Below are 15,706 nucleotides of genomic sequence, written 5' to 3'. Positions count from 1 at the left end.
TTGTATTTGCTTAAAACCAGCTAAATCCTAGTCAACTAATTAGACTACACCTAAAAAACCTCCAAACTCCATTTTCAAGTATTTATTCAGCTCCATGAGATATAATTAACACATGACCAAAAGTCTCAAATTGCATATTAGCCCAGCCAACACTTTAAAATTAAAAAATAGTTGAGTGGCAGGTACCAGCTGGCATCTCCCAGATACTTTGTCAAAGCATTACGCCCAGCCATAACAACTTGCAGAGGTGCATTGCACTGCCTCCGAGAAGAAGCACTTTTCAGTTCCAGCTCCTATCAAATAAAAGGCTCAACACGAATTCTCCCCTCTCAGAGATGGGATGTAACTGACTGGCACTGCCTGGCCTCTGTGTGCAACAGAGGCTCTGTAATCCTGTCAATACCAAAACTGGAAACAGAAAGGTTACAGACATGAAAAATCACATCAGACAGCTATATCTTGTCTCTGAGAACTCACTTTAGAAGTCTACCCACGCTGGCCAGTAAACTACAACTTTCTTGACTATTCACATTGATTTTTCTTCTGTGTGGTTTAACTTTGCACATCAACAAGCCACTAGCCACAACCATGCCTGGAAAAGCTGCCTGTAAGTGCTTCATATTTGGAAATGGATCAAAATAATGCAGTGCCTACAGTTATAGTCTAACTATTTAGAAGCTATATAAATGAGTTTAAGCTTTGCAACTACAAGATGAATTTCCCTTTACTTGAGGAACAGAATCATACCAAAGCACTGGTCATAGAAACTTAGCATCAGCCTACTTCCTATACGCACATGAAAAATTCTAGAGCAATCAGAGGTTTAAGCTCATACATTGCATGGAAGACCGTTCAGTAAATACAGTTGAATTAGTAACCACATACAATATCAGCAAGTACAGTTGAATTAATAACTACATACAACATCAGAGCATCAGCCAGTTCTATGGGCACCGTTTTCTGTATAGATCTTATCAGGCTTTGATAAACCTTCAAAAGAGAAGATACTTTGACAATAAACCCCCTAAAGATCCAACTAAGTGGGTTTGTAAATGAGATCTCTAAGCAGGCCCTGGTGTGATGACATTGAAGTGTGGATGCTGTTAGTCACAGTGAAGGCAGTACAGGTGGAGCATGTACTCACAAGTGTATGACAGTACTTTTGTGTCCATTAGCAAAAATGAAATGCTCAGGGTCAGTACAGGACTCCTGAAGCTGGATTCAACTTCTGTGTTAAAGCACCCAAGCACAAGCAAGTCAAAGCTACTAGAGTACACAGATAAGGTAAACTACAGTTTCAACACACTCTGAAGTTGAAGCCTGCATCTGCCCAGCTGAGTAATTCTTCAGATTCCACAGAACATACTGAGTAGATTTCCATCTACTATAACCTACAAGTTGAATGCCATACCTTGCCAATTCTCTCCTGGTCTAACATCACTTTTCTACATTTTGCACCACTAGCTGAAAATGCCTGTTTCATCCAGCATTCCTGTACAGCAAAACAGACAAGCAGAGTAAGGCAAAAACACCAATAAAGTCAAAACACACATTACTTGTTCAGTCTGATGCCAAGCACCACCAAACAATTGGCACCAGTGCCTTTTAGGAAAGCTGCACTGGACTTTGGTACATATCATGCCTTTCAGAACACAATAAAATCCTCCAGACATCACATCTGCTTCAACAGTTTCATAGTAGCCCAGATAAAAACAGGAAAAATGGCAAGAAAGGGAACGACTATATATAGTTTACCTGTTTATCATTTTAGCACATGCTAGAGATAACTACTGAGGGCAAAAATTCCAACAGTAATACTTCCAAACTGATACTCCCTACATTGGAGATAAGCATATGAATAGACTAGCTCTAAAAATCCTATGGTACTATTTTCCATCACAAAACATTTGTGACATACCTGTCTTACTAAAGTGAAGTTCATTATTTACAGAATTTCAAAGCACCTGTGCCTGACTTAAGCTAAACAAATTGTACATAGAAAAAGGCTTTACAATTATGAAATTACTTAGTAAAGAAATGGAGATAGTAGCTAAAGCGAAAAAGTACCTGCTAAAGAAAAAAAACAAAACGACATTGCCAAGCATAGCTGTAATCAGAAGCAGTACAAGCAGTACAAGTCAGTTGGGGAGGTAAGAACTTACATAATTAAGCAAATAAATCCATATTGATGCAGCTTTCTTATTAGAGAGGGGCTTAACAAGATATGTCCTACCTTTAAAATATGCAGATTAATTTTACCTTTGATCACTTCTTCACCAGCCCTAACAATTGGTGGAGGCTCCTTCTTCCTTCCTCTGCATTTACGCTAATCCCAAACACCCCTCATTTCAACTATCTTAGTGTAAACACTGCTAAAACATTCCCTAACCACCTCTTCAATTCCCCACTAAACATGCATGCACTCTGATCAAACCTTTAATCCTATTCCTCAATCAATGTCTTTGTGTTATACAAAGCTACACTCCACGCTTGATTAAAAGGTTGGCCACTACAGGCACTTACTCAAGAAAACAAAGAATTTTATTAATGATGCAGTTTTATACTTAGTGGTAAGATCATTTTAAAATGATTTAATTGCAATTCGAATCCTCAAGTTCTGCTCAAAGACAAGGGGTAATGGCATGGGAAGTGCAAGAGAAAAACAGTTCAGGGCCCTTAAACTGATTCTTCTATCAAGAAATTTAAAGTTAAGGAAAGGTAAAGCTTAAAGTGATAGAGGATCCTGCATTACACCGCAGTCACGCTGCCTTTACTAAAAATAAAGACTAGGCACTAAGGGTCTACAGCTTGTTAGTAAACAGATATAATGTATACAAGTTAAGGTAATTGTTAGAGGGTAACATTTCCCCTCCTCTAGTTGAAGGGTCATGGGCTTTCATGTCATACAGGTCACAGGTATACAATTAGCAATATGTTACTTGCCTATCTAGCAGGATGTAGAGCAAAATTCAAAGACATGTCTTAAGCTCCAGAACAGGAAATTTTAAGTATATCAACGGGCATTTGATCAGAATCATCACTGTTTGTAAAACAGAACACAGTGCTAGAACAATGGACAAAATCTAGCATGTAATGACTTAAAAGGGGAAAAAAGCATTATTTAATTTCTGAGAAGATCCAATAAATGTACTAATTGGGTACAATCATATCAGCCAGATTCAAAAACTGGTCATCTTGGCCACATAACTGTCACTAGTCATTTCTAAGCCTAAATTAAACCACTCTTAATCTGTTAAATCCATTGTGTCACCTCTATTTCAGATTCTAATCTAACACTAAAAGAAAACCAGCAACCAGGTTTTAAGTCAGTATGTCCAAGCTGTGCTGTCTCAGTCACAGAAAGCGTTCTTTCAGAAAAAGAGAAATAAGTATGTTTAAAGAGGGATTACAGAATAGTTCATGCAGCGCTCTACAGAGCTCTGCAAAAGCTCAAGAAAAGCAGAGCTCTAACCTTGTTTTTAAAGCAAGGTCTTGATTAAAACAATGGAAGTCTTTCCATACCAAGAATATTGTTTGTAATAATACCAACATCTTCTGCATAGTAAATACTGACCAGCAACCTCAGGCTGAATTCCTATTCCAAAGAACTAGCCTTGAAAGCTTCAACAGAATCCACACCCCTTATAAACAAAAAAGCAGTGAGAAATTTATCACCTTCAGAAGGCAACATAAAATTTGCAGGAAATTTTCATCTTTAAATTAAATCCACATGCTTTTCAATCTGACCCTTAATTTGAAGCCTACAGTAATGTTCTTATACTAAGAATCTACATCCTTTTAGTTTGAAACTCCAGAATAACCACACAGGTCCAGTTCTAGGCAGTGTTAAAGACATAGTATGATTTTTCACCTATTACTGTTTACAGCACCACACTTACCTACCCAAATCAGAAAAATATGCAACTAGAAGACTACTAGGTGGAATAGCTCATAAGACAGGAAAGAAATCTCAGGTGCTCAGAGGGAGTCATGACCATATTCCAAAGAACAAGCAGTAGAGTAGTTTTTAAGGGTATCTGCCCATCCTTACCTGTATTTCCCCAAGAAAATTATCCTTAATAGTATACTCAGGTTATTTACAAAATATTTTAAAATATTTTGGCCAATTGCTGAAGTAATACATGTTCAGCTAAAAGTAACAATACAGTATAAGCAGTTTTGTCACAGACTGATACAGAGGCTGAAGTTTTATCACATAATATACACTAATAGTAAACTAAATCACAGAATCATTTAGGTTGGAAAAGACCTTTAAAATCATTAAGTCCAACTGTAAACCTAACACTGCCATGTCCACCACTAAAGCATACCCCTAAAGCACATGGTTTGGTGACTCAATGCCTTTCCTTGGACAGCCTGTCCCAGTGCTTGATAGTCCTTTTAGTGAAGAGAGTTTTTTCCCCACTATGCCCCTGGTGCAACTTGAGGCCACTTCCTCTTGTCTTAAATATATTGTACCACATACACAAAAAGTTAATAGTGCCTGAAAAAAACATTAATTGAACAGTAGTAATTTCAAGACTAACACTATTTGAAATCAGAAGCTTACAAAAGCTTTTTTGTGATATATGAGAATTTTTACATAGGCAAATCAGTTACAACTTTGAGGTAGCATGAATTGCATGCAACATACTATTTTCTTTGCCCAATATTAGACAAAGCCATAAAAATCTAGAACACTAGACTTGGGTAATGCTGAGTAGACTGACTGTGCATACAAAGTTTAACATACATACCAAATTTTTGAAACTCTACTCCAGCCTTCCCAATAAGCTACTCAGTTCTGTCCCCATTACCCTCACACACCTTTAAGGGTCAGTGATTTCACTGCATGACACCAAATGTTCATTAAACTGCCGTATTATGAACAAAATACTTTGATATGTACAGAGGTGTAAAAAGTTGTTAATGTTCCATGCTTCAGTTTGTAAAAAAAGGGGTTACTCTGATAGGATTAGAAAATACATCCCAAGCTTGCACATGTAAGCTTCCAGAATACTTCCTACTGTTGATTTAATTTTCTAGATCACCGCCTGCACCCCACAGTGTCAGAAATAAGTTGAGTTCTAATTTCTTTCAAGTTTGGAATGCAACCTTGGGTTCTGAAGAGCCTAAGCTACATATATATTTCAAAGGCAGGAAATTACTTGAAGGTATAAGAGAACAAAGGACTATTTCAAATTCACTTTTATGTGCCAAAATCACAAAGGCCTTCTTTAAAGGACATACCTTTAGTTTCATCACACACACGTGACAACATAAAGCAATGAACTCAAGAGGCTGCCAGCAGTATTTTTGCAAACGAACTGGAGGAGCGCCGAAAAGTAATCATACAAATCGTACGCTCCAATTTGTAAAAATGTTATCACTACTACATTGACTTCATGAGAGGGTTGTTCCTCTGAGCCATGACGCATACCTCTGACACTGGTCCAAAATATGCACCATAGTTCAGATTCTTGATATCATTCTCACTTGTTTTATGGTCAATAGTATCTTCACATAAAGCACCATTACCACACCTTCTTTCCTCTCAAAAAAAATAAGCAGCATTATATAGCAGTTGATATCAACCACCAGTTCAAACCACTCAAACTACTACAGTACAAGTTAAACATGGAGCAAACTGACAATCAGAAAGCTTTCTCACCTAACCTATCTATTCCAATCCGAGCACGTTTTCCAGCAGGTTTAATTACAGTAAGAGCCCAAACTAGGGCTTCTCTGTTGGAAGAATCCCTTTTTGGTGTTGTAGCTAAGACTTTTTCGCAAAAGAGCACTTCTCATACCTTGTAACACAAACTGTTCCTGGTCATCATATAACAAGCTTTGTAACTATTGAAAGCATGTTTTGCTCCAAAAGAAAGGACTGTTCATTCCTTCTAGACTGTAGAAGCAGAAAGCTTAGAGATCACTGTTTAGGACATTCTACCATGATGTTCTCTGCTTGCTCAGAGTTACAGCATTGACAAAGTAGAGTTAAAATTATTAAATATTGTAAAAATCTGACATCTGTGGTATCTACACACTTATTTACAATTAACTAGGAAGATTTTGGGGTACTTACCCAATGCGTTTTCTATATGGAACCTGATCACTGAAGAATCTTGAAAAAATGGCTAAAACACACCATGAGCCAGAAAACAATCCTTACTGCCATTTTACAAGTCCTTTACAAGAGGATAAGAATTAGAGATTAAGGCAGTTAAATTAACAACTAGCATGTTTTAAATTACTTGGTATTCCTCCTCCTATGCGTGATGTTCTTAAACATAAAGGAAAAATTGTTCTGAGATACTTTGAACATACAGATAAAGTACAGTTCTACTGAACAAAGCACACTGCAGAAGACAGATTTCCAAAGAATTATAACAGCAAAAAGGCAATAAATTGCTTTACAACTTGCAGTTCAAGTACAACCCCGCCACCCAAGGGAAACCGCGTTCCATGAGATTACAGGCATGCTGCTGATAAGAGCAAGAAGCTGGGCTCAACATCCCAGTAATCCCTTCCTGTGTGTGGGAACTAACACTGATGATTTTTAAATTGTTCCCACCCTTGTTAAAGGGTTGCTACTCTAACTTAGTTATTAGCACAAGTCATTACTATCCAGTTCACATGAAAATTAACAGCAGGATATAAAACAGAGTTGCTATTATCAGAATAAATTAGATTTCTGGGAGTAAAACAGATCATGTAAGATCACAAGGGAATGTTTTCTCATAGAATTATCCTTTTGGTACATACTGGCTGAATGATAAACTGAAGTAGACTAAGGCTGCATTAATTGTGTTCACAAAACAACAAATTAAGAAAATTGTGGAAGATATGTGAAGGAACCTATATTGTTTCTTCTGTCACAATGCATACTCTAAAATAATTCAGTTATACGACCAGAACTAAATTAGCTTGGGTACAAATAATTAATACATCTCCTTCCTTGTAGTTCACAGAGCAGAAGTAATTTCAAACTGGGCAATTACTTGCTAAGCATTATAGGTCAATGTTTATTGATTCCTTATTTTCCTTTTTACTGTCAAACAGCGGACATAGATCACGTACAAAGGCTGTAGAGTCTCCACCCCTGGAGATGGTCAAAATCCAACCAGGAAAGGTCCTCAGCAGCCTGCTCTAGATGCTGGTCCAAGCAGAGAGGCTACAATCTTAACCAAATCTGTGATCACTGAATTAACTCAACCTGGCTAAAAGAGTAAATAGACAAATTACGCTAAAACAGTTTGAGAACAGTCCATTTCTTCATGCAAAACTAGTAACTGAAAAAACAAAAGGGAGACCAATAACATTTACACTTCAAGATGGCCTTTAACAACACTCCTCAAGAGGCTAAGCAAATCAAACCATGACAAGAGACAAAATACTATCAGGAAACTTAAGTGTCTGAAGGCAAAGCAGTCTAAATTAAAAGCTTAAATCATCTTCACGGACAGGCAAACAGCACTAAGCACTGGTACATCTTGCTAAGTCTAAGAAGAGGGTCTATTAATAAATATACACATTTTGCTGACTTCCTCTTCAGACAGCAGTTATTTAGGCTAGCAAAAATCAGGAAGGGATTTGAGGAACTTCAAAGAATGGTAGCCAAAATGGATGAATAAAACGACATTGAACAGACTACAGGGACCAATTAAACACAAAGTTGAAGAGTAAGGAGCAACGCATCCTGGAAAACCTCAAAGTCAACTAAACTCCACTGAATGCAGGTATTAATAAAAAGCAGCAAGAAAAAACATTAGGTTATGTAAATAATAAACTAAATAGCACAATGTCATCATAGTACATAACATCGTGCAATAAAACAGCAGAGCCCAATTTGGAATATGACACAGTACCTTTCCTCTACATATTACAGAGGGTTACAGAAGCATCAGAGATGATGACAAAGAAGTAACATTAACTGACAAAATCAAAAATGCTCCACTGGGAACAAAATCTTTAAGACGTTAAAGACTTAAAGGGAAAGACATAAGAAAACACACACGAAAATGCATGTACACACACACCCCAATCCCCAGTACCTTTGTCTGAAAGCAGAATTGCGCACTACAGACCAGCAAGCCACCTAGATAAATTATTTTCAAAATGAAGGACAAAAAATGTTTCTTCTGCTACTTGGAAATCAAACCAAAGCTGAGTCTTCATCCACCTGCAGAAAAGTCTAACCCTAAGACACTGCTGCCTACTAGGATTTGAAACAAGAGTGCTCAAAACAGATTTTAACACACATTCTTTATAAATTTCCACTGAAGGATCAGATTGGAAAACAGTTCTAACATTATCTTAAGAAACAAACAGGGCATTTCTCTTAAGAATAAAAAAAAGCCAAAATAGTTTCATTAACACTTTCACTTAATTTTTTAGAAGACGCTTTAAACACTTAATCTCATGTTTAAGAACTCTCATTACTTTGATGCATGTAACTAGATTAGCACAGCTACAGGCAGGCACTAACATTTGCCTTTTTAGTGTTATAACAATATAATAGCCTCGAGAGAATGCCATGTTGGCTGAGATAAGGTTACACTAACAGCAAATTACTCCTCAGGATATCCAGTAGCATTTTGCTTTCATCCAACTTTTCACCCCATGAATAACGTACAGTAAAAACTTAGTATTCAGGTGGGTTTGGTTGAAGGAGATTTTAGAGGACACAGTTTTGACTGAAAGGCAGCACACAAAAGCTCAAGACTTAATGCACACACATTTAATGCAGAGTGGTGGCAAGAGCCAGCCATCTTTAGATTTTTATAAGGGTATTTCACTCATGTGAAACTAAAGTACTGCCTCTAAAGAAGCTCACAAAAAATAAACTGATAACTAGCTTTCAGACACATTAGGAAGATTATTCTCCCAAAGCAAGAAACTTGCTGCAGGCTAATCTGCAGTCGGAACACGAATTGCAACCTGTGTGAATTCCAACAAGAGGAAAAAGACCAAAAGACAGCCTAACTCATAGGCACGACACTAATCAGTCTGCACTCTTATCAAGAGTGCAAGCAAAACACTCCAAGAGGCATAAAGAAATATGTCCATGAGCATACACGAACAGCAGTGGTATTAACTACTCTGTCCTAAGGAAAGACAGCATGCTAAAGAAACTACCTTCAACTTTCCAGTTTGATTCAGTCATAATTTCAGCTATTCAAGAGTCTTCATTTACATGAATATTTATTATCACAGAGACAGGTCAAAAGAGGACAAAAATCTGACTGCTGCTAAATAAAATTAATCATTACTTTTACATTGGATTAGTTTTTAGCCAACCTGCTCCCATTGTTGGTTCCCTGCACTGGGTTCAATGGCCACACAAACATGGCAAGGAAGGCAGACGACAGGAGCACTGATAGTGATCAGTCCCAGTTTTTGTGGAACTACATCCTTCATTGCAATGTAATCCTTATTGGCCAAACTTACACAGCAACGTGCTTTGTTGTACCTCACACAAATTACAGTTCTTGTGCTCTGATAACTTCTATATTCAAAATTTGATTTTTCTTTAAAATAAAAAAGTGAGAGAAAAAGAAGTCAACTGCTCTTTCATAACCCTCTTTCATAACCCATGCGACATAGTTCCACCTTGCCAAGCTTCCCAATTTACTGGAAACCACATCCCATAGAACTAGAGATGGGTTCTGAAGGACAGTTACAGAACAAGGTCTTGAATAATAACACACCCAATTATGCTGGTTTTATCACTGAAGGAAAGCTCAGGAGACAAATAAAGATTCAAAGAAAGAGTAAAAGAAAAACTTCTCAACTTCAAACTGTCCCATTAATCTAAAACGCCAGTCCTTGCTCAGCAAAATTAAGTTATTGTATATAATAGTGGTTTGCTTTTTCAACACATGTAGATGTCTTCTGTAGTCATCCAACATAATTTTAACACTGAGTGTAAGAAACCAACTCTTTTTGGCTGCCTTAAACCACTTGTTTTCAACTGCAGCAAGGGCAGGGTCCTTCAACCTTATCACACTCTCCAAGCAGCCCAGCTTGCTGCCCGGAGAGGTCATGCTGCAGTCTTGCCAGTAGGGAGAGCAGAGGCAGAACAATAGCTTGAACTCACCTCAGATCCCAGAGCCCTCCCTAAGCCCCCTGCCAAGCCTAGTTCTAGAACTTCACTAGAAGCAGCACTGTGCAGGCCCACCAAAAACTTTAAATAATGCTTTGGAAGGGGGGCCATTTGCAGCAGCACCCACCATCCTGGGAAGAGACAAGAGAAGGTCTGGAGACAAGGTAGTGTCCTTGCACTTCTCTCTCTCTTTCCTCCTCTCTCTCTCCTTTCCCTTCCCTTAACATAAATTTAGCAAGCTAATGCCAATCCTATCCTTAAGAGTGCCTGTACAATAAATTACTTTTTGGATCAATTGTTTGGCACAGTTTTGCCTTAATTTAGCCTGGCAGGCATTGAACCCATGAACTTTACGTGGAGACTCGGGGTTTTACCTCAGTGACCCCTGAAGTGTCCAGGCTGGCTCATGATGCTGAGTTATGGCATGATGTAACAGCAAAGGCAGAATTCTCCCTGCCCTATCAGACTCAGCAATCCAGCTCCAAAAGCCCCAACAATGCCGATGCTGTGAAGCCAGCTCAGTGAACTACCGATCACTCTGATACCCAGATATACCACCAAAAACTGCACACAACAAAATCAAACCAAGGTAGATACATACAAGTACACAGATATCCAGTTTAGGCCAGCTGACGCACTATTTTCTAATAACACTTGCTAACACAAAACAAATAGGAGGATATGGAAGAGTAATAACAGTATATACTCACTGTGCTAGGCTATTTGTACAAGTGAAGACAAACAAGCATACATAAAATAATCTAGTGGAGTTAAGTGTTGTAAATCATAGAACAAGAAGTAATAAAACTAGTAGAACTAGTGGGTTTTATGTACTTTTTTAAATAAAACCCAGTATTTTTACCTCTCGTTGCCACAAGTATCTTTGTATTTACTTGCTTTTTGAAAACAAGTATGTGTACATGCACACACAAACATGTACAGTAGTGGCATCTACCAAGAGAGCACCACACAGGACTAGATGGGGCTCACATGCCAGATCTAACAGACAAAATAGGGGCTGGCTCAGTGTTCCACATCCCTCTGTGCCAATGCCAACAAATGTTCTTCCTGCCAGAACCTAAACCAGCCCCAGAACTTGATCCTTTCCCTTCAAGAATGATCAGGCTGCAACTGCATTTTAAAGCTAGAAGCCTACTAGGTCTGCCCTATTTCCAAGGACTAAGAACCTCCTATATTTCACTGCCATTGCGTTTTTCCACCTAACTTGTTCCTCAAACAGTAAGCTATAAACAATGAACAAAGTTTCCTGAGGCTTCATGCACATCTTTCCAGTAGTTTTATACCTATGCTGAGGGCTTTTCCTCTTCTGTAGTTGTGCATCAATTAGCTTCTAAAGAAAAAAACCCAGCTACACAAGGAAACAATGTAAATGCTTATACACTGCACTACATAGGCAACGAAACAAGCATTTTACAATCACAAATATCAAAATATTGTATATTAGTTGTGTTCAAATTTTTTATTAAAAAGATGAATTACAATTAGATGTCCCTTAAAGAGATTTGTGACCTGCAGAAATTCCTCCATGAATCCTTCTAAATCCTGCAACAACGTCAATTGTAGGTACTTATCTTATTTATCCAGTGCCAATGCTGCATTTTGGAGACAGCCTTGCTGCCTCTGCCTGTACTTTTGCTTCCTTCCACTCCTTATCTGCAAGGCAGAGTCACTTCTTGACTACATACTCCTCTCTGCCTCCTCCCATTTTGCCTTTCATACTGGTAAATACCCATCCACCTACTAAAAATAACAAAACTAGCACGTACTACAATTACTTAATTCCCTTCCATTTTGCCTTACATAGAGGTAGGCATCCATTAAGAGATTACAAAATGTTATTACAAGATAACAAAACCAGCATGTACCATAGTCTACTTAATTCCTCTTTCTGAGGAAAACACCAGGCAAGAGAACTACTGTCTGGTCCCAAAAAAAGCAGGCACACAATAACCTCTGGCAACACACATTTCTGGAAACAGCTAAATAATCTTGCAGTTAAAAAAGCTGAATTTTGTGGTACTCCGGATCAACTGTGAGATTCCACAGGCACCCAGAGTCTCAACAGACTATATGGAATATTCACGCCTCTCACAAATCAGTACTTCAGATTTCAAAGAAATAATGTTTTTTCAGAAGGATACAGATATTAAGCTTTGTATTCTTAAAGCAAAACCACACAGCAAGAAAACTTTCATCACAAATCCCAGTTTTCAAATTCATTAAATATAACCCAAACTCCATTTCCACTGCCAGTTTTGAGTTGCAATAAGTCTGAACACGAAAGACAAATCAGATCAAGTACTATAATCAATAACCTGGGAACTATCAGCCTAGGGTTTTTTCTAACATTAATATCATACACACTTTATCCCATTAATCATCCTTTTCCTTCCTACAGTATGCCAGCTAAGCCATCAGTGTTCAGTAAGAGATGCACTAAGTGCAATTTGCCATTTCTGACCATAGGTCCCCTTTATGGCAAGCTAAATATTGTATCAGAATTTGTCCTGTTCAGTTCACTCTTGTTCCTATCTTCAGTAAGATAAAAAAATAGCAGACAAACAGTTTTGAGGTGATGAAGTTCAACATTGCTCCTGTTTGACAGCTGCTGCTTAGCCCTTATGGTGCTCAGACTCATTATGGTACTTTCAGGCTTTAACAGGAAGGACACTTATCTGCTGCTTAGCATTTTACAGGAGGTAATTTTGTATTTGCAGTGCACACAAGTCATCTAGACAAGGCGACTATCTCTCGCCATTTCCCCCACTTCAGATCATTTGGATTTAAAAAAGCAAAATGAGTGGTTTCTGCACTGCAAAACACATCTGACAGCAAAATAAAAATGCAGCTATAGCTTTTTTTAATGTAATAAAAAAAAAAAAAAGTGATGCAGGAGGTGCTAGCTACATCCAGGACTCAGTACACTTCCTGCTCTTCCAAGCAGGATCCAAAATAACTAGGCTATAAAGGCAGGTTCCATTCCCCTCTCCACACTTTGCGGTTTGGCAAATTTTCAAAAACATGGGTGGAACACACCCTGAATCTCAGCTCACTTAAATACCAGTGGTGCCATTATGCCACTGGAAGATAAGAAACAACAAATTCAGTTCTTCTCTTGTTTATCATTTTGACTACTGTACCATTATGCAAAAATCACATTATTTTTTTAAGTACAAGACAACTGTTTTGAGAGATCATCACTTGAGAATCAGATCCGCAGGAAAAGCAATGACACCTCCATACCATTCACAGGCAGAGTGTAAGCCATCGTGTATTTCTGCTTTTCTGACTGTCCAGTGGCTCCCAGCTTACTGTGCAAATGTTCACAGCACCTCCTCTGATCATCCTCATTCTTCTCATGTTCAGGCTAAGGAGCCAGGGCACCTGCTTCTGGATAGGCATTACCCTTCTGTGGAGCAGGCACTGCCACATCCCACGTTTCTAGCTCAAGAACACCAAACAATACACCTCAAGCAATTCAGACGCTGGAGAGCACATCACTTAGTGCTCCACAGCTCTTCCAGCTTTCTTACTTCAGTTTAAACACCTGCCATGGCTTTCTACTTCAGTCAAAAATGTTGTTAAGTCAGGGGACAAAAATCAGCTTGTCTCCTACATCTTAACCGTAGGCCCATTTATCTCGATATTAAGGAAGACAAATTTCAAAACTCTTTAAAAGGTCTTAAACATTGTTCCGTACTGAGAAAGTTTCCTAGAAGGCTTACAGCCATGCAGGGCTACACAGCTAGGATACCTCTCTTTTTAGTAAAGGAGCAAAAACATAGAACACAATGTTTAATATTTAAGCTACCTTTTAAAGAAGCAGGCTTTGCTTTTGTTTACTATAAGTTATTGTAATTATTAATTCGTTATTACTATGATAGCCAAAAAAAATGCATTTCCTCAACTTGTAAGTCAAAGCACAAGACACTTTTCAAGGAGAACTTAGATGAAATAGAATAGAATATTTGCTTACCTTTAAACTAATTGGTACTTATGTGTCTAGAATTAATTACCTCAGTGCTAGCAGAGTGAAGGTTGGGTTGAGATAGTACTGTTACACCTTCATAGATCAGTAAACATCATTAACTCCAATGGTGAGTTTGGGGATATCTGTTACAGCAATAAACCTGCACATCGAAATGCTGCTTCGGGCAACTGCTGAGCCCGTTCTTGACCTGTGTTAAGTTCCACTATATCCCACCATTAAATAATTATTTAGACTAATCATCAGAGCAACGGGGGCAGGGTGTGAGAATCAATTGATAAGTTTTGCTACAGCTGGTTTGTATGTTTAATTATCTCGTCATATAAACCTGTTTTGTGTCAGGAGATAAAACGCAGGCAATCTCCAGACACGGATAAATAACCTGAAAGAACAAACACCCTCTTACAGGAGCAAGAATTTATTGATAGGCTTGTAAGATGCCGTTTTAGGTCAAGAGACAACCTGCCTTAGGGCTGCGAGAGTTTATCGATACGCTTAGTCGTTTTGTAAGATGTAGCCGGGCTAGGTCAGGAGATAACCCGGATAACCTAAAAGAACAGGCTGGATAACTTAAAAGAATGAACGTTCTTTGAGGATTTACACAACTCTTTGTCTAAACCCAGGCTGTATTCCCTCAGCTGCCGTGGGACGGAGCGCCTTCTTTAGGAGGGCAGCCGATTCAGCGCCGAAGGGTAAAATTAAAAGACTGTTGCCTTTGCTTCGAAGGCTTCGTCCTTCCCCATATTTCACCGGGGAAGGAGCGTCGCCGACAAGGGGCAGGAGGCTCCCCGCTCCCCCCGCGCCCGCTCACCCGTCTTGAACGCCAGCTGCTCGTCCTGCCCGCCGCCGAAGAGCTGGAGCATGGAGACGAAGAGGACCCCGCACGAGTTCTGGACGCCGAACACGGCGCCGTTGCACCACATGGCGGCCAGCATCACGGCCCAGCCCCAGCCGCCCTCGGGGGGCTCCGCGCCGGGGCCGCCCGCCCGCTCTCCCCCGCCGCCCTCGCGCCGCGGCGGCGGCGGCACCGGCTCCGGCTCGCGCGGCGGCGCCATCCGCGCGCGCGGAAGGCTGAGGCGAGACCCTCCCGGCGGACGCGCGACCCCCCCCCGCCCCCGCCGCCTCCCACTCCTCCTCCTGGCGACCTCCGCCCGCCTCAGCCCCTCGCCGCGGGCATCCCGGCCCGGCCCGGCACGCACTTCCCGCCGCCGCCGCGTTATTTTAAAAGGGGGGCTCCCGGCGGGGGCGTCGGCGGCACGAGGGCTGCCCCGCGCGCCCATTGGCTGCGGGCGGGGAGGGGAGGGGAAGGGCAGGGGGGGAAGGCGAGGGCTTCGCCTCCCTCCGCCTCCTGGGGCGGAGGGAGGCGAAGCCCTCGCCTTCCCCCCCGCCCTTCCCCTCCCCTCCCCGCCCGCAGCCCCGAACCGCGCTCTCTATCTCCGGGGGGCGGGGCGCGAGGCGCGCTCGTGCCGCGGCCTCGCGGGGAGGGGTGGGGCGGGCGCGCGCGCGCGCGCGCGAGTCTGGGGAGTTAACGGGGCGGGCGCGCGGGCATGGCTCGAGGGGCCACGCGCGGGTCCCGCGCTTTTTTGGAG

At 40.5% G+C, this 15,706-nt stretch overlaps 1 protein-coding gene across 1 annotated transcript in view; it reads right to left on the bottom strand.

Moving 5' to 3' along the window:
- The window catches only part of SLC16A10 (solute carrier family 16 member 10), a 75,476-nt gene extending 60,079 nt beyond the window's left edge, over positions 1-15,397 (bottom strand). The window contains 3 exon segments of the mRNA XM_069850859.1: positions 14,929-15,100; positions 15,102-15,188; positions 15,317-15,397. Coding sequence (XP_069706960.1) covers positions 14,929-15,100; positions 15,102-15,188; positions 15,317-15,397 — 340 coding nt within the window.
- Positions 15,398-15,706: the final 309 nt, after the last annotated feature.

Source organism: Phaenicophaeus curvirostris, chromosome 2, assembly GCF_032191515.1.
Source record: "Phaenicophaeus curvirostris isolate KB17595 chromosome 2, BPBGC_Pcur_1.0, whole genome shotgun sequence".
NCBI lineage: Eukaryota > Metazoa > Chordata > Aves > Cuculiformes > Cuculidae > Phaenicophaeus > Phaenicophaeus curvirostris.
The sequence above is the reverse complement of the archived record's forward strand: the minus strand, read 5'-3'. Positions and strand labels throughout refer to the sequence as shown.